The sequence below is a fragment of the Phasianus colchicus genome, chromosome 5 (assembly GCF_987193195.1).
Source record: "Phasianus colchicus chromosome 5, bPhaCol1.hap1.1, whole genome shotgun sequence".
Classification (NCBI taxonomy): domain Eukaryota; kingdom Metazoa; phylum Chordata; class Aves; order Galliformes; family Phasianidae; genus Phasianus; species Phasianus colchicus.
In genome coordinates this window covers 59,219,102-59,241,483 of record NC_143440.1, presented here as the reverse complement: position 1 = coordinate 59,241,483, position 22,382 = coordinate 59,219,102, and the positions used below count along the sequence as shown (strand labels likewise).

Below are 22,382 nucleotides of genomic sequence, written 5' to 3'. Positions count from 1 at the left end.
ACTAGATGACTGTAGTGGTCTTTTCCACCCTTAAGGATTCTATGATTATTTCAGCTGTCTGCTTGATGGGAAGAGGCTACAAATGCATTTAAGTCGTGGCTTTGGGTCATCCTGTGCTAACACTGAATGTTTGTGTTGCTGATGGGTTGTCAGACCCAATACTCAATTATCTGCACCCACTGATCTCCTTTTTCTATTCACAGGTCCACTTTGATCAGTTCAAGGAAGCACTTATCCTCATCTTGTCCAGAACACTGTCAAATGAAGAGCACTTCCAGGAACCAGGTAAGTGCTCCAATTACCTAAAATAGCTCTTGGGTGGTTCTCACAGAGGCACTCAGCACAACAACTGTTTCAGTGCTGAAATCATAGGATTTGAATGGGTTGGTTTGGAAGGAAACTTCAAGGCCCCCAGTCCCAAACTCAGAGACGTGTCTTCAGCTGGACCCCACTGTGGCTCTTGTGGAGGTTGGAAGGCAAGAACTCATCCTGCTGATGTGCTGCTGGAAATAGAAGTGGCACTTCTGCACAGTGCTGGTTTTGTTTTGAAGTCCATCTTCTTCCTTGTGATTTGGGTAAATTGCTTCCCATAGGAATCCAGTGCCAGGTGCCTTTTCAATCTGTGGTAGGTGGAGGGTTGGACTGGATGATCTTGGAGGTCTTTTCCAACCTTGGTGATTCTGTGGTTCTGTTTTTAAAAAAGTGTTTCTAACTGTCATGAAGATGTTTGTACCCAAGGTGAATCAGAGAATCCTAGAATGACCTGGGTTGCAAAGGCCCACAGTGCTCATCCAGTTCCAACCCCCTGCTGTGTGCAGGTCGCCAACCAGCAGCCCAGGCTGCCCAGAGCCACATCCAGCCTGGCCTTGAATGCCTGCAGGGATGGGGCATCCACAGCCTCCTTGGGCAACCTGTTCCAGTGCCTCACCACCCTCTGGCTGAAAATATTCAATATATAATATATTGGGTTGGATATGATGATATCCACAATGCCACAATGAGGTCTCCCTGCAGCCTTCTCTTCTCCAAGCCCTCTGAGCCAGGTTGGGTCTAGCTGGAGGAAGCGCAGGGTACTGAGTACCATCCTTTGTTCTCCTTGCTTTGTTTTCCACGTGCCTTTCAAATATGGGTATTTTAGACCCCTGGCAGGAGATGAGGTGACAGCTCTGATGTGCTGGAAGCAGGGCTGAGCTCCAGCCCAAGCTGGGGGCTGAGGCTTGCTGCTGCACCCCTCTATGTCAATCCTAAATCGATAGCACTGCCTGTGGGGTGTGAAAGCCCTGGAGGAGAAAACAGCTTGGGCTGGAGGAGAGGGGGCTCCAGGTCTGCTCTCGTGTCAGCTCTGCACATCTAACATCCATAGCACAGCCAGTCAGCAAGATGACAGCTCCTCTCCTACAGAAGCTGTAAAAAAAAAAAAAAAAAAAAAAAAAAAATTAATAATAATAATGCAGGACTCGAGAGATGCAGTAGATAGGTTTTTTATTATTTTTTTTTCCCCTCTCATTTTTTGAAGCTCTCCATGCTTCGAGGGTGATGGGTGCTGACAGCTCTCACACCAGGCATCCCTTAGTGGGGCTGGAGGGAGATTTGTTGGGGCCCTGGGGGGGGGTTGGGTTGGCTGTGATCCCTCCCAGCTCGATGGAGAGGAGCTGGGAGGCAGCCCTGCTGACCAGTGTCACACATCTACTGGGCAGTGAGGAGCTCTGGCTTTGTTTAAACGTAGACATACTAAAAGAAAATCTTCCAGAAATGGCTAAACTTGGGGTTGTTAATGCAGAAATGACAAAGGCAGCCCCTGAGAGGAGCCCACCTTGGGGACATGTGTCAGCATGGTGGTAATCAAAGGGCTCGTGCTGCAGGTAGGGAGCACAGCACAGGTGGGCCCTGCAGGCATTTGTTTTTAATGCGATGTGACGGGTTGGTTAACGCTGAAGCCTTTGCTTCTTTTAATTTAGATCAAACCTGAGATTGGGAGAACAAGCTGCTCTGTGCTGTCGGTGTCAAACTGTCAGTGAGAGCAGAATGCCTGTGCTGCAGCCAGCCCCGGGCTGGGGAAAGATTGAGTTAGAGCTCTGCAGCATGTGATTGAAATGAAAATGTAATTGGGGAAGACTGGGCTTTAAGGCTGCTTGCCATGCTGTGGGGAAGTGGCTGCATTGGTGTTGTGGCTTCACACAGAGAGGGGGCCGTGGGGGGTTGGTTGGGGGCCGTGGGGGGTTGGTTGGGGGCCGTGGGGGGTTGGTTGGGGGCCGTGGGGGGTTGGTTGGGGGCCGTGGGGTTGCCCACAGGCTGGGAACTGGGAACCAGGATGGCTGTGTGATGCTAAAGCAGCTCCTGCAGAAGAGATCAGTGGGGTTTCCCTATTTTTGGAGAGGAGGAACAGGAGGGAGAAGTGCTGATCTGATTTAGTATTATTTTTCCTTGGCAAAGCTCAGTTCCCTCTCTGAAGGGCACACTGTAAAGAGGGTGAGACCTGGGGGCTGCAGGCTCTGCTGCACCAAGGGCAGAGCTCCCTGCCAGCTGCTGTTCCAGGCTGGATGTGGCTGTGGGCAGCCTGGTCCGGTGGTTGACAACCCTGCACATAGCAGGGGATTGAAACTAGATGAGTATTGTGGTCCTTTTCAACCCAGGCCATTCTGTGATTCTGTCCCCCTTGGGGATGCTGGAGATGGGGACCCAGCTGCTTGGAAGTGACATGGCTTGGGGGAAGTGGGTGTGGGAAAAGCAGAATGCTTGGATGGGTCTTCAGTGAGTGACAACCATGAATGAACCGTGGGGAGATGGGTGCAGGGATGGGGTCTGGGGGGGATGCTGCTGCTGTAGGACCACTGATGCTCTGTGCATGGACCAGCTGAGCACCTGCTGTGCACAGGTTGTCCAGGGATAACAGAAGGGATTGAAAGGGGAAAAAAGAAAGAAAAAAAGAAAAAATATCAATTGTTATTTAAAAACAAGTCAGATCAGCCTGGATAGGGAGGGATTACCCGGGTGGGGCATGGGATTATGGGAGCAACAGGACAAATTAGAGAGCATCTTGATGTCAGCCTGGTTACGAGGGACGCTTGCTCATTCTTCCCATGGGGACAACAGCATTGCCCTCCCAGCAGGGAGCTGGGCTGGATGACTTGCAGGAATCATGCGTGGTAGGGAAGGGTTGCTTGTAGGTTTGCAGAGGTCTGCAAGCTGACTCACATGGGGCATAAAGGCATCGGGATGGAGGCGATTTGGGTACAGGCACTTTGATTTTGGGGCTGCGTGTCCCTGCTGCTCTCTGCCTCGGTTGCAGATCCCAAAGCACGAAGCAGGGGCAAGGAGTTGTTCAGACAATACCTGGTATCCTCAGGGATTAGGATTTAGCCAGTCCAGTCTGTAATGCGATTTGCTGTCTGCTGTGGCCAGGAGGATTCCTGCCTTCCAAATCTTCAGTGGCAAAAGAAATTAATTTTGCCTCTGTACTTCCAGATTTCAGGGCGACTGCCTTCCTCCTCCTCCTCTTCAAATGTAACCCAACTCTTTTGTGCACAGCTTTGTGATGCTGCATCCAGGAGAGTGCTGCTCCCAGCGCTGTGCGAGGAGGGCAGGATGAGTCCCCAGCTCTGGGGGCAGAGCGGGTTGGGAAATGATTTATCTCATGCAGAAAGGCAGAGAATCAAGTGGAAATCTCCAACCGTGGCGACGTGTAACCCCAGGGAGGGGAGGTTGGTGGGAGGGGAGCTGGAGAATGGATGGCTTCTGTCTGCAGTGCTGAAATGGGGGCTTTGCTTGAGAGGTGCAGCTGGCCTGATTTCTTTAGCAGCGTTTTGGGTGACTGTGTCACAGGGCAGGGAGCTCAGGTGCTGGCTTGTGAGCTCTCACAGCCTTCAGGGCACTTCAGGTAAGAAAACCCCCAGTGTTTAATTAGACACAGGCTCTGATGTCTGTGTTTCACACAGCCTATGGCTTGCTAAGGGCTATAGGAAGCAGGGAGTATTTGTCCTTTTTTCCTACTCCTTGTATCCTTCCCTCCTCTCCCAGTGGCTTGTTGATGTGTGGCTGTTAAGGGCTGTGCTGAGCATCCCTCGGCCATCTGCCCCATGGGGCACAGGAGCAGCCCTTCGTGGGTGTGGGTTTGGGGTTAATAGCACAGGTCTGTCCTGCGTGCATCTGAAGCACTGGTTTTTGGCATCCCCCTCCTGTTTCCCTACGTACCTTTGGAGCAGGTGTGGATCTGGAAGCCCTTAGCCATCCTTCCTCACCAGTTCTGGCTGGGAACGGGGAGCTGAGCGCAGCTCTTTGTGCTTGGAAGCATGGGTTGCTTCTGTAAAGCAGCATTAAGAGAAGAGCAGTGGGGCTACAAACAGAATTTGGTGGTGGCTTGAGCTGCAAGCAGGGATGGGTTAATGAGGGACACAGCTTGGTGGGCTCAGGTGATGGGTTGGTGGTTGGCCGTGGTGATCTTAGTGGTCTTTTCCAACATTAATGACTCTATGAGTGGGTATGGTGGGGGTGGGATAGAGGTTGGACTTGGTGGTCTCAATACTCTTTTCCAACCCGACCCATTCTGTGGCTCTATGATTCAGGGATGGGCTGCCCACGTTTGGTGGGCTCGGGTGTCGGAGTGCTGCAGGGTGTAAGCCAACTTTCTGCTCCCATCTCAGGCTGTGGAGGTCACCCATCCCTCCTGGAGACGTTCCCAGGCTTTAGAACTCCTCATCGGAGAAGGAAAAATGAGCACAGTGCTCAGATCAAAGGGACGGTAGGCAAAGTGGGGAGAGGTAAATCAGCTTAAAAAACAAAGAAACAACAAAAAGAAACCCTCTCATCTCCATTCTGCTGTTGAAAGGCTTGCAAAGCGACCCGCCATAAAGGCACCTGGCTTTCCATGCATGTCTGGGTTTTGTACCTCACTGCAGCTGTGGTTAAACGCAGCCAGGAGACCTGATTTGTCTCAGCGTTAGGAAACGCAGAAGAAAAATATAGCGATAGCTTAATTATCACCTAATTGCTCCTTTTCCCCTCCGCCTTCCCACAGACAGATCGCACGGAGCTGCGCCTCCACCTCAGCACAGGAAATTTATTTATCACAAATAAAACAAAGCCCCCCAAACCTTTTATTATTATTATTTTTGCATGGAGGGAACAAACGGGTGCACGGGCAGCCATGGCTATTAGCATTTCAGAGCGAGCTGCTGGATGGAGATTGTTCACCGTCGGGCAGGCTTTAATAGGAGCGATAAGGTTTGCTTTTGTTCTCAGGCTCTCCCTTCATCAGCCTGCCTCGTTGTGATTTTTCTATCGGCGCACTTCATCACGCAACTTTCATGTGCGAGTCCCAGCTGCAGCAAATCTCGTTAGGATGGCCTTGTTCAAACACGGGCGCCGGGTTTGTTCCCTAGAGCTGCAATATGGATGGATGGAGTGCGAGGCGGGAGGAATCAAAGGCCTCCTAGTCCTGTGTATTTTATAATTCATTGCATAGCTAAGTCACGGAATATTTTTTCCTCTAACAAGCTTGAAGCCTTCTCCCCATATCTAAAAGAATATTATCCGAGGAGGCATTTAGGCGGGGGGGGGTTTGGAGACCCGCTGGCTGCATCCCAGCTTCCCTGCTCCTTGTTAGCACAACACCCTTGCATTTGTTTTGTAGCAGAGCTCTGTGCAAATAAAATTTTCAGCAGCAGCCGCCGACCTCGGTGTGCTGCAAGTAGCAGGAAACAAAGCTGGGAGAAGTCCTGGGGGGGTTTTGATGGCGAGGTTAGCAAACAAAGTGTGGTGGAGAGCCTTTTCCCTAATTGAATCCCTGGTTAATTTGGTCCTCCTGGTTAATTTGCCCCCTGCTCCTGCCGTCCGATGACTCGCACTGAAAATAGCCCAAAAATGTGCTTGTTTGTTTATTTTTTTTTCCTGTTTTGATCCCTGACAGCAAGTGCTGGAGGGATAATTCCTTCCCTGAAGGCAGGAGGTTGCTGGGGGAAGCTGAGATGGGGAATGTGAGTGGGGCCGTGAAGCCCCCTGTAATTAGATGGCAGCTCCAGAGGGTTATTTGGATGCTGCAGCTGGCAGCATGCACGGGTCGGGACCTGCCCTGCATCAGCTGCTTGTTTTGGGCCCCTCGGGGCATGTTTGCTTCCATACTTGCTCAGTTTTTTCCACTCCTGTGGTTGTTTTCACACTTTTAATCCAGTAGTGATTGAAAGGAAAGCAGCGGAGGTCATCCATGTGTCCAGGCGTTGTGGGTCTCTGGTGCTGCCCAAGTGGGTTGTGTTATCCCTCGTTAAACTTGCCCATTGCTGCTAATGGAGATTAGAGCAAGGAGGAAAGGCCTAATTAACATCCTGATCTGAGGCAGAGGTGGCAGCGTGGATGGGTTTCTCCAGCACCTTAACTGGGCAGGGAGTGCTGGGCTCCAGAACAGCCTGGAGATGTGGCACTGGGGGGTTGGTGGGGTGGATTGGGCACGGGGATCTTTCCCAACCTGAATGATTCTGTGAACAGAAGGGTGAGAAAGGCAGAGAGCCCGCTGATCTCTGCGAGAGCGGTTGTGCTGTCAGTAGGAGCAATTCTAACCCGTTACCCTTCGCTCCCCATCTTTGCAGATTGCTCCCCAGAAGCGCAGCCCAAATACATCAAAGGCAACAAGCGCTACGGCCGCCGGTCGCTGCCGGAGTTCCAGCAGTCGGTGGAGGACTTTGCTGAGGTGACCGTCCTCGAGCCGCTGGGAGAGGAGGTGCAGCCTCCGCACATCACAACCGGTGGCCGTGAGGAGGTGAGCAGGGTGGCTGTGGGGCACGGTGACACGGTGATGTGTGCTACCCACGTGCCTGGCCAGCAGTTCAGTGCAGGCTGTGCGCCGCGCTCTGTGGCTGAGCTGATGTGGGGCTGTGCAAGCAGAAGGAGCATCCTCATCCATCAGCTCACCTGTGGAAAGCCAGCTGTGGGTGTGAACCAAAGCATGGCTGGGTGGGAAGGGACCCCGAACCAACCCGCTGTCCCCCAGCTCAGGTTGCCCGGGACCCATCTGTGGTCTTGGCCACCTCCAGGGATGGGGCGGCCACTGCTCCAGGCAGTGCCAGGTCCTCACTGCTGTCTGGGTGAAGGATTCCCCTTCATATCTAACCCACATCTCCCCTCCCAGCTTGGCAGCAGGCTGCCCCAGCAGCATTTCCTTGGAGCTGGGTCCATTCCAGCCTGCTGCTGGTCTGCCAGCCATTGTTAATTCAGCCCTCGGTGCGTGGTAGGAGTTTTCCAGTAGGAGGGAGAAATGCAGCTGCTTTCCCCTCCCCTTCCTGGCGTCACTTTGCTCTTTCTGGGCTCTGCAGCTGCCCCACGCACAAGCATGGGGAGACGTTCCATAGAATCATTGAGGCTGGAAATGACCTCCAAGATCCCCACCCCACCATGTCTGCTGATCAGCGCCCATCTCTGTGTTTCTTGGATGCCTCCAGGGACGGTGACCCCACCAGTCCCTGGGTAGCTGTGCCAGTGCCTGCTTGCTCTTTCAGAGAAGTTTTTCCTAACTGTTAATTCTGTGAAGCAGATCTTCACAAAGCTGTGGGGATGCTCTTCCATCTCCCAGTGCTGCCCTGACCTGGAAATCAGTGCGAATCCACCCACACCCTCCAGGGAAGCGATGCCCTCGATAGAGGCCACTCTAATTTTACTCCTCTGTTTCAGCTGTTGAGTAGGTGTAGAGGGCTAGCCCATTAACAAGGTCAGCCAATTAACTAAATTGGTACACAACTGCCAACAGGGAGCACAGACTCCTGGCGCTGCCTCTCGTTGCGCCCCTTTGGATGGATGGAGTGATAATTCCCTTGCACCTTGAGCCAAAAAAAAAGAGGATAAATGTGTGAAATCCCTACTTCTCATCTTTATCAGCGCTATTTTCTTAGCTCCAAAAGATGATTCTCCTGTTATACACAGGAATTGGTTGTTTGCAGCCTGGGGCTGAAGTGCTGGCTGCTGTCGGTGCTTGAGTAGTCCCCAACATTTGGGGGCCCATCCCACCTTGCAGTTCTTCCCTGCTGTGTGTATGGACTCGCTGCTGACTGCTCTGTGAGTTTGTCTCCAGCTCGGGGTGTTTTGCCAGCCTGAGAACTGGGGCAGCATGGCTTAATTGGCGCTTGCTCTCAAGCGGTGCCAATTAGAAGGGCTCAGGCTCTGTCTGAGCAGCTTCCTTCCCTCTCAGCCTCTCATTTCGTGTTGACAGAGCTGAGGAGGGCCAGTCTGTGGGGATCAGCTGCCCGCGGCGGCTCTGCCACATCCATCCCTGGTGACTTTCTGGGAACCACTGGAGCAATCAGGGCTGAATTCAGCACTGTCACCAGGCTGTGTGCTGATGGGTAGCGAGAAATGAGTGGCTCTGGCAGCGTTAGGATGCAGTGCTGTTGGAGATGCAACCGTGAAAGCCCCTGGAAATGCAGCATGAATGCTTGCAGTGGTTGAAGCTGCCCATCTCCAGCCCCAGTTGTCATCTGAGATTGCTTCTATGGAGAGCAGTGCTGCAGTGGCACAGCTGCCCAGGAGTGGTGGGGTCACCATCCCTGGGAGTGTTCTAGAGTGGTGGAGATGTGGCAGTGAGGACTGTGGGCATGGTGGGGTGGTTGGGGTTGAGGATCTCAGAGGTCTTTTCCAACCTGAATGATTTTATGATCCTAAAGTCTTGGTGTGAGTGACGGATTTTGTTGGGCTTTCAGGCCATGGTGGCATAGAGCTGGCCAAGCACCAAGCATGCTTGGGGAACGTTGGCCTTGTTTTAGTTTTCTTATTGCTTGGTGTGATGGTATAAGGTTGAGGTGAGGCAGGTTCAGTGGCTGCGGGGTCCCCAGCATCGTATCCCCAGGTATGTGGTCAAATGTGCCCCATCCCCAGGCTGTGCTTATTTCCAAACCTCAGCACCAGGCATCTGTCACCTCCTGCCCAGCTGCTGGGCTCTGCTCTGGGAAAGGTCCTTCCTTCATTGCAGGAGGCAGAAGCTCATAGAAACCCAAGGGATGGGACTGGGATGTGGCAGCAGTGCCTGCCCCATCTGTTCCCCAGACATCTGTATGTTTGCTTCTGCAGAGAGAGAGCTGTCTGGTGTGGCTTTGTGGGAGAGGAGATGAGAGCTGCCTTGCCCCAAAGCATGGGTCTGTACCAGAGCCTTATCCTGTACAAATCAGGATCTGCAAAGAGCAGCTCAGCATTGTGCTCGCTCTCCCCAAAGCCACGTTTATTGATGCTCCACTTTGCAGCTGAGGTTAACCCGTAGGGTTGGGTTGTGGAGTTGTGCTGCCTTCTAGCAGTCCTTGCTGTGCCTGCTGGGCTCTGAGCTCATCCCCGGGCAGACGCAGGAGGATGAAATAGGGGCTGTCAGGACAGGCACGGGGGATCACCTTGCTCTCAGTGTGTGCTCCTGATGATCATTTTAATTAGCCATATATTCTGGGGGAGAACAAAGGTCTGTCTCGCAGAAGCAGATGGCAGGGTGGGAGAGGTTGCTAAGTTATTATGGGGAGAGGCCACCGCGAGCAAACGGCACAGGCTGCAGATGCTCGCCGGGCCCCGAGCTGCAGGATGGGAGCATTGAAAGCTGTGGCCATCTGCTCCTCGGGCAGCCGAGCACGCGCCGCTGGGATAATGCATTCCTGGGATCCCAATCCTGCACACAGCCGCTGATGTGTGTGACCCACATCCAGCTGCAGGGCTGGGAACAATGCTCTGTGGGACAGCGGGGCACGCCGGCCCCTTTTGTCCTCCCGCTGTGCCCACCCTAAGCCCCCCCCCCCCCCACCCCATCAAACAAAGGGCCCCCAGACGTGGCAGCAGCTCCCAGGGGTGATGGGGAATGCGCTGATCTTTAATGGCATCACTGCCCCTCTGTGCCCCCTCTGAAGATGAGCTGGCTTCCCTGAAGCATGGAATCACTCAGGTTGGGATAAGACCAAGGCCTCATGTTGCACCAGGAGAGGTTTAGGTTGGATATCAGGACGAACCTCTTTACAGAAAGGGTTGTTAAGCATTGCAGTGGGCTGCCCAGGGAGGTGGTTGATTCACCGTCCCTGGATGTGTTTAAAAACAGTTTGGATGTGATGCTCAGGGCCGTGATTTAGCAGAGGGTTGTTAGGATAGGATGGTTAGGATGAGGTTGGGTTTGATGATCTTTAAGGTCTTTTCCAATTTGAGCAATTCTGTGATTCCATGAAGTCCTCTGAGAGCCCCCCAGTCCAACCCCAGCACGTTCCCACTGACTGTGTCCATCATCTGTTGGGCAAAAGAGGGATCTGCCCACCCCAATGCCTCAGTCGTGGCTGTAGCCAGGGAGCTCTGCTTGAGGCCAACATCCACAGCTTTCCAGTGTGGTGTTATTTACGTTCCTGGCTTTGTCCCGAATACCCAGCTGAGCTCCAGCCCTGCCTGTGCCAGCCCATCTCTGCCTGCAGCCTTACAGGGGCACAAAGGCTGATCTCCCCCTCTCTGGGATCCCCCAGCCTCCTGCCCTGGCCCCACAGCAAAGGGCCGTGTGGGGCTGCTGGCAGCGGCCGTTCCCTCATCCGACAGCAAGGCTAAAAAAGTACAGTGACCTAATCCAGTTTCCACGGCAACGCTGTAGATTAATGGCTTTTAGCTGTAATCTGAATGAGGCGTGTTGAACTTCTGTAGGATGATTTAGAGCCTCTTTATGTCCTGGGTGACTTTGACTTTAAGTCTGTTGGTCCCATGCACACGCAAGGACACGCTTGTAATGCAGAAGTAACATCTGCTGATGCTGTTGCTGGACTGGGAGATTAAATTACTGAGCATTGCTTGCTAGCAAAGACCCTCAGCTGGTACAAGGGAGGCAGAGGAGGCAGGATGCTCAGGTTGGGCCAAACTCAGGCTGCTGGCCCTATGTTCTGCAGGCAGATGCATCCCTCCTTGCAAAATGGGATGCACGAAGCAATGAAATCCCCATTTTCCACACTGTGTGAGCTTTGGGAGCAGATGTCCCCATGGTGCTCATGTGAGATCGTTGCAGCTTAATTACTTGCTGTGGGAGCAGGTTGCCTGGGATGCTTGGGCTCTGCAGCTGGTGTGAGGTGACGTGAAACCACCTTGAGAGTGGGGCTGTGCCTTAGGGCTGTCCATGGTGGGGATGCTCGAGGCTCTAAGTGGGCTCTGCTTGTGCTCTGCCAAGCCAGCTGTCTGTGTGTGGGATCCATGTGGGCTGCAGGAGTCACTGCAGCAGGAAATCAGGTGCTGCAAGGAATGAGTGATGCAAATTCAGATGATTCCTATGCACAGCACAATCTCTGCCACATCCCCGCTGTCTCATCCATCAATATTGCTAAGAAAGCAGCGTGGAGAGTTCAAAAACCAGCAAATCTCTCATTCCCTCCCCATGGAGCTGCTGGGTCCTGCTGCTGTCTGCCACCATACCTCTCCTGGGCCGTCTATGGGGCTTTGGCAGCTCCTGCCATGGCTGTGGTTTGTCCCCCAGCAGCACAGCGTGTGCCAGGAGCAGCAGCATCAAACAGCCGAGGGCTGCCTGCTGGGAGCAGGGAGATGAAAGCCTGGCAGCCTGCAGCTCGTTTGATGCTGATCATGGAGTCTTTCATACGTGTTGTGTCTTGCAGTCATAACAGCTCAAGATCCCTTTTTGTTTCCTCCCCAGCGCTGGAAGACGCAGGACAGCGAGGAGTATGAGGCAGAAGGTAAGGGCACACAGATGGATGTGGTTCTGCTTCAGAGCTGAAAGGAGAACCATCACAGGAGCATGAGGCTGGTCTCAGAGCTGTGCTGTGCTGAGCTCCTGGCCCAATTCTGGCTGAGCTGGCACTGCCCCGGGCACACAGCTGGGTCTTTCCATGCTTGAAATGGGAGGGAGCCCCAAACTGGGAATGGTGATGAAAGCACATCTCCTTGAGGGCGCTGCCTGATGTCTCAGCATCTCTGCACGCTTTGCTGCTGCTGCTCGTGCTCCTCCTTGTCCCCATAGCAGCCCCTGGGACACGTCCTGTCCCTGTAGTGGAGCAGGGTGGTCGCTAGATGTCACCACGGGCCGGCCCTCGGTTCCCTGTCCTGTTAGCACAGCTGGATGATCCCTTTGGGTTGGGATGCTCAGGGTGGACCCCATAGCAGTGAGCTGCTGTGCTCTTCCCAGTAAAGCCAATGGCACGTGAGGATGTGCTCATGGCTAAGCCATGCAATTCCTCATTGCTCTGACACCTCCCCCATGGTAGCTCTGGCTGACCCTCGCCCCATCCACCAAAGTTTTGCTCCAGAAACCACTTTCTCAGCAGGCATAAGGAGCTGGCCTTGCAGCTGGGCAGGCTTTGGCTGGTTTGTGTCCAGTGACTCTATTCAAGGTCTTCTCCGTAAATCCTGTGATCATTTAGAGAGGAGCACTCTTCTCCATCAGGGGTTGGGCAGCAGGGCTATGCTGCCAGCTCACCTCCATCCTGGGGGTCCCAGCTTGCCCTGTGCTTGGACATGGGGATCCCTTGCTTGTGGTGGAAGTTAAATGCCACGTGGAATCTGTTTCTAGAAGAGTCTGACAGCCACACTGGTGCTGGTAGTCATACCTCAACATGCCAAGTGGGATCTACAAAGCTCCTTGTGGTGTGGAAACTCCATTAATCTCCTGTTGGCCATCACTGCACTTAATGGATCATCCCCATCTGCTGGGGGCAATTTTCTCCCATTTCAGGGCAGCTGCGCTTCTGGAACCCAGATGACCTGAATGCCTCCCAGGGGACATCACTGCCCACACCAGAGTGGGTGGAGGAGAAGCTGCAGGAGGTCTGTGAGCACCTCGGCATCACCAGGGATGGCCACTTGAACCGCAAGAAGCTCATCTCCATCTGTGAGCAGTTTGGGCTCCAGCACATCGATGGGGAGGTGAGTGGAGCTGGGGGTTGCTTAAGCAATAAAGCATACCCCAGATTCCAAGCATATCTCCTTAATCCTAGGAATTTTCTATCTAGAAAGAAAATTGGTTCAAATATCCTTAGATATGTCTTTGCAAAGTCAAAAACAACTGCGGGCTGTTTCTGTTCTCCAGGCAGAGTCTATTAAAGATTCAGTTTTATTAAAGAGAGGGGACAAAAATGTTTTTTTCACGTCTTAAAATGCCATGACTTGAAATGGTTTCCTTTCTAAAGTTTGGTTCTGAGCTGCTATTGCTTTGCTGGGCTGCGCATAGCTCTGTGAGATGGCTGTCCCAGCAGTGGTCTGTTTACTTCACTCTTCCTTTCTTTTTAGAGATCTAGGGAACAGAATCACACAGAATGGCCCGAGGTGGAAAGGACCTCAGGGATCATGAAGCTCCAACCCACTGCCAAATGCAGGGCCACCAACCTCCACATTTCAGAGCAGCCCAGGCTGCCCAGGGCCCCATCCAACCTGGCCTTGAACACCTCCAGGGATGGACGGGGCATCCACAGCCTCTCTGGGCAGCTGTTCCAGCACCTCACCACTCTCACAGCAAACAACTTCCCCCTGACATCCAACTGAAATCTTCCTCTTTTGACTTAAAGCCATAGGAGCTGGTCTGCTGTGCCGAATGTTGCTGCAGTGTTTTCAGCAACAACAGCTTTGATTTCTGTCCCCTGCCTCTTGCAGGTGCTTGAAGAAGTGCTCCAGAACCTGGAGCAGGATGGCACTATGAGCGTGGAGGATTTCTTCTACAGCTTATTTAGGAATGCAAAGCCACTGACACCCTCAGCATCTACCCCGTACCGACAGCTGAAGAGACACCTCTCCATGCAGGTGAGGGATGGGCATGGAGCCCTGCTTCACTGTGCTGCAGGGAGGTCGGAGTGCCCCAGGTCACTGTGCAGCTTCCCTCCTTCAACTTCAGACCATTTCCCCTTGTCATGCAGTTATCTACCCTTTCAGAGAGCTGGTCCCTCCCAACTTGGGCTGTTCTCCAACTTGCTTTAAGCCCACTTGTGCTGCGGTCCCATGAGGTCACTGCTGGGCTTTGGTGTGGCAGTGAGGAACAGCAGGATTAATCCTTAATCTCTAGATCCCTGCCAGCGACGTGATCCACGTCAGCCCTTCCTGGATGGGTGTGCAGGGGGCTGGGCCTGCCTGTACCCTCTACAGCTCTCCCTTTTTCCTCCAGTCCTTTGATGAGAGCGGCCGCCGCACTGCAGGCCCCGCCGCCATGCCCAGCACCATTGGGTTCTGCCTCTTCTCCGGCCTGGATGATGGCATGGGTTATGGCTGTGTGGAAGGAATCCTGGACTGCTGGCACCAGGAGGGCGTGGAGAACAGCCAGGACGTCCTGAAGGTAATGGCAGACCTGCCTCAGCCCTGCTAGCTCTTCTCTGTGGGGTTTTGGGTTGTAGCTGGGTTTTTTCCTTGCTAAAAAAAATCAGTCTGGGCTGAACTGTTCTGGGATATCCAGTGATGTCCACCATTGAAATGGTGTGCATCCGAGAGCCAAAAGTTGATGATGGGTGTAATAGAGCTTCCAGCTTAGCTCAGAGAGGTCAACTGTGTTTGTAGAAAGCAATCTGATGCCTTCACACTGCTGAGCATGGCATCTGCAGACCTCTTAGTGCCCACATGGCCTGGGTTACGGCTTGCACAGGAATCAAGAGCAGCATTTGAAGCCCTGCTGAGCAACTGGTGCTTTATTACACGTTACCCATTTGCTCTGTATATTGTGGATCGGGTGCCTGAAGTCAATCCCTTCCCTGCCCACCCTGCTAGAAGCTGTGCATAGGATCAGACACTCACACGTGCTCATTCCTAGAGCATCTCTGCGTTGCTGGCAGTGGTAACAGCAGTTTTCTCTTAGCATTTCCAGTCTGCGTGGATTTTACACATCCAGGCTGCCATAAACACTTTATCCAAAGCTCTATCATTGCTCTCCAGCAAATAAAACCCAGCTGGAGTTTGCGTGTGCGCAACTCAGCTCTCTAACAGAGCTATGTGAGCCAGACTTGTGCAGTACGCCTTTAGCTTACCTCCTGCCTGCTGCTTTCTCCCCAACTTGCTGTGTTTTGCAGTGTGTGTGCAGAGCATTCCTTCTGTGCTGCTTTGTGCTGAGGAAATTCCCAAGCACTTATCACAGTAACTTTCTGAAAGAGGTGGACACCTCCCAGGGAGAGACCCCTTCTGTACTGCCTCTGTTACACACCCTCGTTCTTTGATGGGAACACTTTCAACCACTTTCTTGCAGCACTGCAATGAGGCCCACCAAAGAGTTGATACTTTAGTCAAGCAGGACCTTCATTTCCAGCTGGTCTTGCAGCATCATCGTGGTGTTTTCCATCGCTGCAGCTGGTAGCAGCACTTCAATGTAGGAAGGTGCCAGAGGTGTCTCTTGTAGTGCCCCAAAGCCATTCATAGCAAGCACAGATCTCTTCTGAGCCTGTTCAGTTCATTCTGTCAGTCTGTGTCCAAGTGCACAAGAAAGCACATTCTGTTCTAACATTGGGTTGTTCCACAGGCTTTGGATTTCAGCTTGGATGGGAAGGTGAACCTGACTGAGCTGACACTGGCACTAGAAAATGAGCTGCTAATAACCAAGAACAGCATCCACCAGGCAGCCCTGGCCAGCTTCAAGACAGAGATCAGACACTTGCTGTAAGTCATTGGGATCGCTGGTTCTGCTTTTCCCTTTGGTTTGTTCCCCCTATCCATCTGTATGCTGTGCATATAAGTTGCAGCTCTAAGCAGTGTTGAGTTTTCTGCTGTCTATCTTGAAATACTGTCCTTAGTTATCGATCCACTGCAGATCCATGAAACAGCTGGTCTTTAAGCCTGCAGGTGTTACCCACCAGCTTATGCATCTTGTGCATCTCAGCTCCCCTAATGTTTCCTCTATGGCTACAAGGTGGGGCAGGCCCAAGTGTTTCCATTTCCTTTGCCCTAGGGAGCGGGTTGACCAAGTGGCCAGAGAGAAGGAGAAGCTGCGCTCGGATTTGGAAAAAGCTGAAAAACTGAAATCTCTGATGGCTTCTGAAGTTGATGACCACCATGCAGCAATAGAGCGCCGGAACGAGTACAACCTCAGGTATGGTGTTGGGTCACCCCATGGGTGACAGCAGCTCCTGCTTATCCTGAGCATTGCTGCAGAGTAGCAGCGCTATAAGTGCTTGGGGCTGGAGCTTGGGAGAGGGGTGAGCATCTGAGGTTTGGCTGAAATGCAGCGTGAGATTGCCCTGTGTTTGGCCAAGCTGAAGCAATCCTGTGCTGCTCCTTCCCCACCTGCCAGACTCATCGATGGGTCCCAGTGGTGCTAGCCCCATTCCCATCTCTCTGCTTCCCACCCCAGTGTCTGTGCACACCATTCACTTTCCCCATCACGAGGTGCGTATGGATGTCAGACTTCAAATATTGACATCTCTGCTTGCAGAAACCTTGGCCTGAATCCCAAAATCCTGGCCAGGCTGTGGGCTGCACATCTGAAATGTCACCGAGCCATGCGGTTAATCCACGCTTCTCCAGGCAGCAGTCCCTCCTGCTGCAGGCACTGATAGGAGCAGCACCGATTACCGCCCAGCTTAACTCACAGCAGTATTTGCCTGCTTCTTTTCCTGAGCTTTTCTTACCTTTGATGCCTTAATAGGAAGCTGGATGAGGAGTACAAGGAACGAATCGGCGCTCTGAAGAATGAGCTGCGGAAAGAACGCGAGCAAATCCTGCAGCAGGCTAACAGACAGCGGCTGGAGCTGGAGCAGGAGATAGAGAAGCTGAAAACTGATGAGAACTACATCCGTGACCGCCTCACGCTGTCCCTGAAGGTAACGGAATGAATGGATCCAGAAGTGTGGAGTGATGCTTGCATTTAGCTCCTTAATCATAGGATCTCAGCTGCGAGATAAAGGCATCGGACTCAGTGGTCCTTATGAGTCCCTTCCAAGTCACAGAATCATAGAACGGATTGGGTTGGATGGGACCTCAAGGATCATCAAGCTCCAGCCCCCCTGCCACATGTAGGGCCACCAACTCGGGGTGTTTCATCCTCTATCTGTAATGGTGTTTTTTGGATCACCTCCATAGGTTCCTGCTTGGCTTCATGGGCTCTGTTTCTAATGTTAAAGCAAGCCTGCTGTTGTTTCTTTTGAAAAGCTCTTTTCTGCTTTCCAGTACAGTCTATCACCTGTGACCCTACACGCTCACATCCTTTTCCCATATTATTTTTTAGGAAGCATTTAAATCTCAACCAACTTTTCTCTGAAGCTGACAGCTGCTGTATCATAATGTAATGCTTTGGATTGTTTGTAAGCTCGTTACAGGTGAAAGATAATGGTGTCACCTTAAGAACATCACAAGCACTGACAGTCAGTGGGCGTTAATACACGTGTCATGTTGAGGAGAGCAGCTTCTAAGCAGGCTGGCTGCCCTGTGAGCATCGAGGGAGCTGTAAAACACTCCTGAAGCAGCAATTTGGAAGGGAGGGGAGTCGGTGTGTGTTGGACCACCAGCAGCTGTTCTGTTGTGGCAGGAGGGATTGTGTGTGTTTTGAAGGGTGGAAAACCAATGCAAAATTCCCATTGCTGGCTGAAACTCATAACAGTGTCAGGCTCTAACTTGACTCTCTAATGAGCTATTGCTTGCTATTGCTTTACTTCTGCAAACTGCTGAGGCTGCTGGGTTATGTTTGGTGCAGGAAAACAGCCGTCTGGAAAGCGAGCTCTTGGAAACTGGAGAAAAGCTGGCTGAGTATGAAAGCCTGGCAAACAAACTGCAGAGGAATTTGGAAAATGTCCTGGCTGAGAAGGTAAAGCCTCCTCTTACCAGCACGTGCTCCCAATTGCCCAACTCATTTCCAGTGAAGGAAATCACAGCCTAGCTGTAGTTTGGTTGAAGTTGACAGTGGAGAGCTGCATGGCAAAGCAATCGTTCCATAGGTTTGAAGGGTGTTCTGCTTGGTGTTTGGTTTTTTTTAACCCCTTTGTAATTTTGGATGTATCCAATCTGCAGATCCTTTCTAGGGCAGCTCATATCATAGAATCCTAGAATGGCCTGGGTTGCAAAGGAGCACACTGCTCACACAGTTCCAACCCCCTGCTGTGTGCAGGTCGCCAACCAGCAGCCCAGGCTGCCCAGAGCCACATCCAGCCTGGCCTTGAATGCCTGCAGGGATGGGGCATCCACAGCCTCCTTGGGCAACCTGTTCCAGTGCCTCACCACCCTCTGGCTGAAAAACTTCCTCCTCATATCCAACCTAAACCTGCCCTGTCTCACTTTAAAACCATTCCCCCTTGTCCTGTCACCATCCACCCTCACAAACAGCCATTCCCCCTCCTGTTTATCCGCTCCCTTCAAGCACTGAAGGCCACAATGAGGTCTCCCTGCAGCCTTCTCTTCTCCAAGCTAAACAAGCCCAGTTCCTTAACCTTTCCTCATAGGAGAGCTGCTCCAGCCCTCTGATCATCTTGTGCTCTTCTGGACCCGGTCCAAGAGCTACACATCCTTGCTGTACTGGGGGCTCCAGACCTGGATGCAGTACTGCAGACGGGGCTCCAAAAGCTGAGTAGTGACAGACAATCACCTCCCTGTCCCTGCTGGCCACCCCTTTTTAAATGCAGCCCAGAACACAGTTGGCCTTCCGGGCTGCAAGCACACATTATGAGGTGTTTGGTGTTGCATTGCACCTCTGCTGAAACTTCATCTGACAATCAAAATAACAGCTGAATGTGGTGGTACTCCAGTGAGAAAATAACAAATAAGGCAGAGAGAGGCAGCAGGCTGTGAGCAGGGCTATGTGGAAGGTTAACTGGGTGGTGCTGGTGCCGTTTCAGTTTGGGGACCTGGATCCCAGCAGTGCGGAGTTCTTCCTGCAGGAGGAGAGGTTGGCCCAAATGAAGAATGAATACGAGCTGCAGTGCAGGGTGAGTGGAGGCCTGGGGTTTGGGACCCAGCACTGGGCAGGGATGGGATATTTCCAAGTGCTGTCTGTTTCTGGAATAGTTCTGCCTTAAGAAAATAGAGCTGTATGCATTTAAAGCTGGCCTTCTCCTCCCCACATCTTGTGCAGATGAATGCTTCTTGAAGGTGGGTCTGCAAGTATCTATTTCTGTATCTGTTTTCTGAGGGCTGCACTGATTGCAAGCATTTGGCTCATCTGTTCTGTGTTATCCCTGAGCTTCACTGTAGAACCATCTTGGCTAGGGGCTGTAATTGGAGCAGCATAGCAGCTCTGTTAAGTTGGGGTTAAAAAGCAAATATTTTCTAGAAATATTTGCTGAACTGATTGATATTTCTTGATAAGAATTGGCTTGAATATGCAGCTGGCTCTTTTGAGTACTGGCAGACACTATCAGTCTTCAGGGTTCCCTTTCTGAACCATCCCAGTCTCCAGAGTTGCATGTTTACACGTTCAGGCATTCATACTCTTCAATAATTGCTGTTCACTGAGCTGAGCACACTGCGTTTGGCACAGACACTTGGGAAGTTCTGCTGGCAAGTGGGCAGGAGTACCAGATGGGAAAGGCACTAATGAGATCTCTTTCCTAATTTGATCTTTTACTTCTGCTTTGGTTTTTTTTCAAGTAGAATGGTATTTGAGGAAGCATTTCTCAGCTGTGTTTGGAAGTGTTCCGAAGGTCGTTTAAAACTGTAGGAGGAAAAGGGAATAAAAAGTGCAAGTCCTACAGGGTGGTGGAGTTCAGAAGCACAATACATGTATCGATCTGAAGAAGGCTCTGTCATCTTAATAAGAAACCTATCTGCTACTTGCATGTGGGTTGGAACTTGGAAAAACAGTACCTTCTCCAAAAGAGGGGACCTGTAGAGTCATTCAGGTTGAAGAAGACATCCAGGTCACCAGCCCACCCCACCATGCCCACTGCCCACATCCCTCAGTGCCACATCTGGGACACCTCCAGGGACAGTGAGCACTCCTGGGCAGCCGTGCCACTGCAGCACTGCTCTTTTGGAGAGGAAAGTTTCCTAATATCCAACCTGATCCTCTCCTGGCATAACTTGAGGCCATCACCTCTCATCCTGGTTGTTAACTGGCAAGACTGAGTCCTTACCTGCAGTAATTCCCTCCTGAATGTCTTGTCCCTGTGTTCTGCTGGTGTGCAGACACCCAGCTGTTTGGCTGCTTTTACCAATGCTTTTCTTTGTTTCTCCCCTGCAGGAGCTGCAGGACCAGATCGATGAGCTGCACTCAGAGCTGGAGGAGTACCGCACTCAGGGCAAGGTGTTCAGGCCATCCCTGAAAAACTCACTGTCGGAGGAGTTCGACATCGATATCAAAAGCTATGGCAACAGCGGCGTTGAGCCTGACCAGGGTAAGGCATGTTTCTTCTATGGGATCTCCTGTAGATATTTATGATGTCTTGGATGGGGATGTGTAAAGGCTCTCCCAAACCTTCCCAGCAAAATTCTTAGCAGCACTCCCATTTTAATGTGCAGCATTAAGTGCACGTGACTGCTGTACCATGTTCAAAGCTCAAATCCTAGCATGGCCTGGGTTACAAAGGCCCACGATGCTCACCCAGTTCCAACCCCCTGCTGTGTGCAGGTCGCCAACCAGCAGCCCAGGCTGCCCAGAGCCACATCCAGCCTGGCCTTGAATGCCTGCAGGGATGGGGCATCCACAGCCTCCTTGGGCAACCTGTTCCAGTGCCTCACCACCCTCTGTGTGAATGAATACATCTATTGAAAACGTAGCTCTTGGTGTTTTAAGGTGATGCATGTAATTATTCTCTTTAAAGGACTTGGGTCAGAAGACTGCAATCCATTAAATATGAGCATCGAGGCTGAAATGGCCATTGAGCAAATGAAGGAGCAACATCACAGGGATTTGCATCACCTCAAGCAGGAGCTGGAAGACACTGTAAGCTATTTTTGTTTAGGACTTCACAACTTTTGCAGCTTTTTTTATAGGAGTATGGTCTTGGAGGGGTCCAAGCTTGTTCTGCAACAGGACCTGCAGTCATTGATCCTGTTGGGCTTCTGTTGCATTTGATACATTGGTCTTCAGTTCCAGTTAAGAGCTGGTAACTATGCTGCATCTGTATAACGCACTCATTTTGTGTATGGTATAAGATGGGGGTAATGAAATTGTATTCTAACAAAGTGGCAACTCTGTGCCCTGGTTTGCAAAGGGAAACAAGTGTTGCTTGTGGGGAAAGGGAACTAAAGCAATATTATCCTGAAATCATTACTTTTCTTGTCACTTCTAAAACCTTAACGAAGGGAAGCCCCTCACCAGCCTCTTAATCTGGGGAGGGTTTTGAAGAATGTGTTGGTGAAATGCTCCTGTGGCTGCTTACAAACCTGGCTTAGGACTTCAAAATGAGCAGGTTCTCTCTCCTGTGACATAATTCATTTAATGTAAAGATAAGAGTTTCACGAAGCCATCTTTATCACAGTGAGACGTGATGCTGAGCTCTTAGCAGGGGAAACCAATGTAAAGAGTGAGTCATAGAATCACGGAATGGCCAGGGTTGGAAGGGACCTCAAGGATCACAAAGCTCCAACCCCCACCACAGGCAGGGCCACCAACCGCCACATCTCACAGCAGCCCAGGCTGCCCAGGGCCCCATCCAACCTGGCCTTGAACACCTCCAGGGATGGACGGGGCATCCACAGCCTCTGGGCAGCTGTTCCAGCACCTCACCACTCTCACAGCAAACAACTTCCCCCTGATACCCAACCTAAATGTCAAAATGCTCTAGAAAATACGTGAAAAATATTCTAGAGGTGTTTCCTGTACATTTCTGTTGTATGTTCTGGAGAAAGCCAAACAGGCTGTGTTCCTCCTGCAGGTGAGTCACTACGAGAAGCAGCTGGATGAGACAAAAACCCACTGTGAGAAGGAGCAGGAGGACATGAGGAAGAAGTACGGCGAGGAGATGCGTGTGATGGAGAAGCAGATAGCTGGGCTCAGAAGCCAAGTTGCAGAGCTGCAAGGAGAGGCTGCAGCACTCAGGGAGCAGCAAGAAAAGCTTGGCTGTGAACATAATGCTGAGAAAAACAAGCTGCAGGTCAGCTTCAGTGAGGAGAAAGCCAGTCTGCAGGAGCTGCTGAGGCAGGAGCATGAGGATGATGTTAGAGCCAGGTTGGAGCAGGCAAATGAGAAGTTCAGCCGAGAACGGGAGGAGCTGATCCAGAACGGTGTCTGGGCAGAGGAGAAGATGAGAGCACTGCTGCAGGCACTGCAGGATGAGAAGGGAGAGCTGGAGCACGGCTTCCATCAGCAGCTGGAGGGGATGGCAGAAGCACATGCCCTGGAGAAGGAGGAGCTGCTGAGGAAGCACAGGCAGGAGTTGGAGGAGGAGAGGTGAGTGTCCCCATGGCTCTTTAGCTGTGCTCTGTGCTGCTTGGCACCGTGACCTTAGTGATGCTGGCACAGAGCTTGCTCCCAGTGCTCATTTCAGGGGTTGTAACTGTACAGTGCTTTATTCCACAACGCAGATGGGCTCGTACACAGAGCCTTGTCTTCTGACCCTTTTCCAACAGATATT

The 22,382-nt window shown here is 51.9% G+C and overlaps 1 protein-coding gene across 6 annotated transcripts in view; it reads left to right on the top strand.

Moving 5' to 3' along the window:
* The window catches only part of NIN (ninein), a 54,092-nt gene that overhangs the window by 7,759 nt on the left and 23,951 nt on the right, over positions 1-22,382 (top strand). For all 6 annotated transcript variants that reach the window (XM_031602286.2, XM_090141932.1, XM_090141933.1 and 3 more), the window contains 14 exons: positions 204-285; positions 6,579-6,748; positions 11,615-11,654; positions 12,650-12,840; positions 13,564-13,710; positions 14,069-14,236; positions 15,404-15,540; positions 15,830-15,970; positions 16,526-16,700; positions 17,570-17,680; positions 18,705-18,794; positions 20,048-20,201; positions 20,628-20,749; positions 21,684-22,198. In XM_031602286.2, the coding sequence (XP_031458146.2) occupies positions 204-285; positions 6,579-6,748; positions 11,615-11,654; positions 12,650-12,840; positions 13,564-13,710; positions 14,069-14,236; positions 15,404-15,540; positions 15,830-15,970; positions 16,526-16,700; positions 17,570-17,680; positions 18,705-18,794; positions 20,048-20,201; positions 20,628-20,749; positions 21,684-22,198 (2,243 nt within the window). The remainder of the gene's footprint in view (positions 1-203; positions 286-6,578; positions 6,749-11,614; positions 11,655-12,649; positions 12,841-13,563; positions 13,711-14,068; positions 14,237-15,403; positions 15,541-15,829; positions 15,971-16,525; positions 16,701-17,569; positions 17,681-18,704; positions 18,795-20,047; positions 20,202-20,627; positions 20,750-21,683; positions 22,199-22,382) is intronic.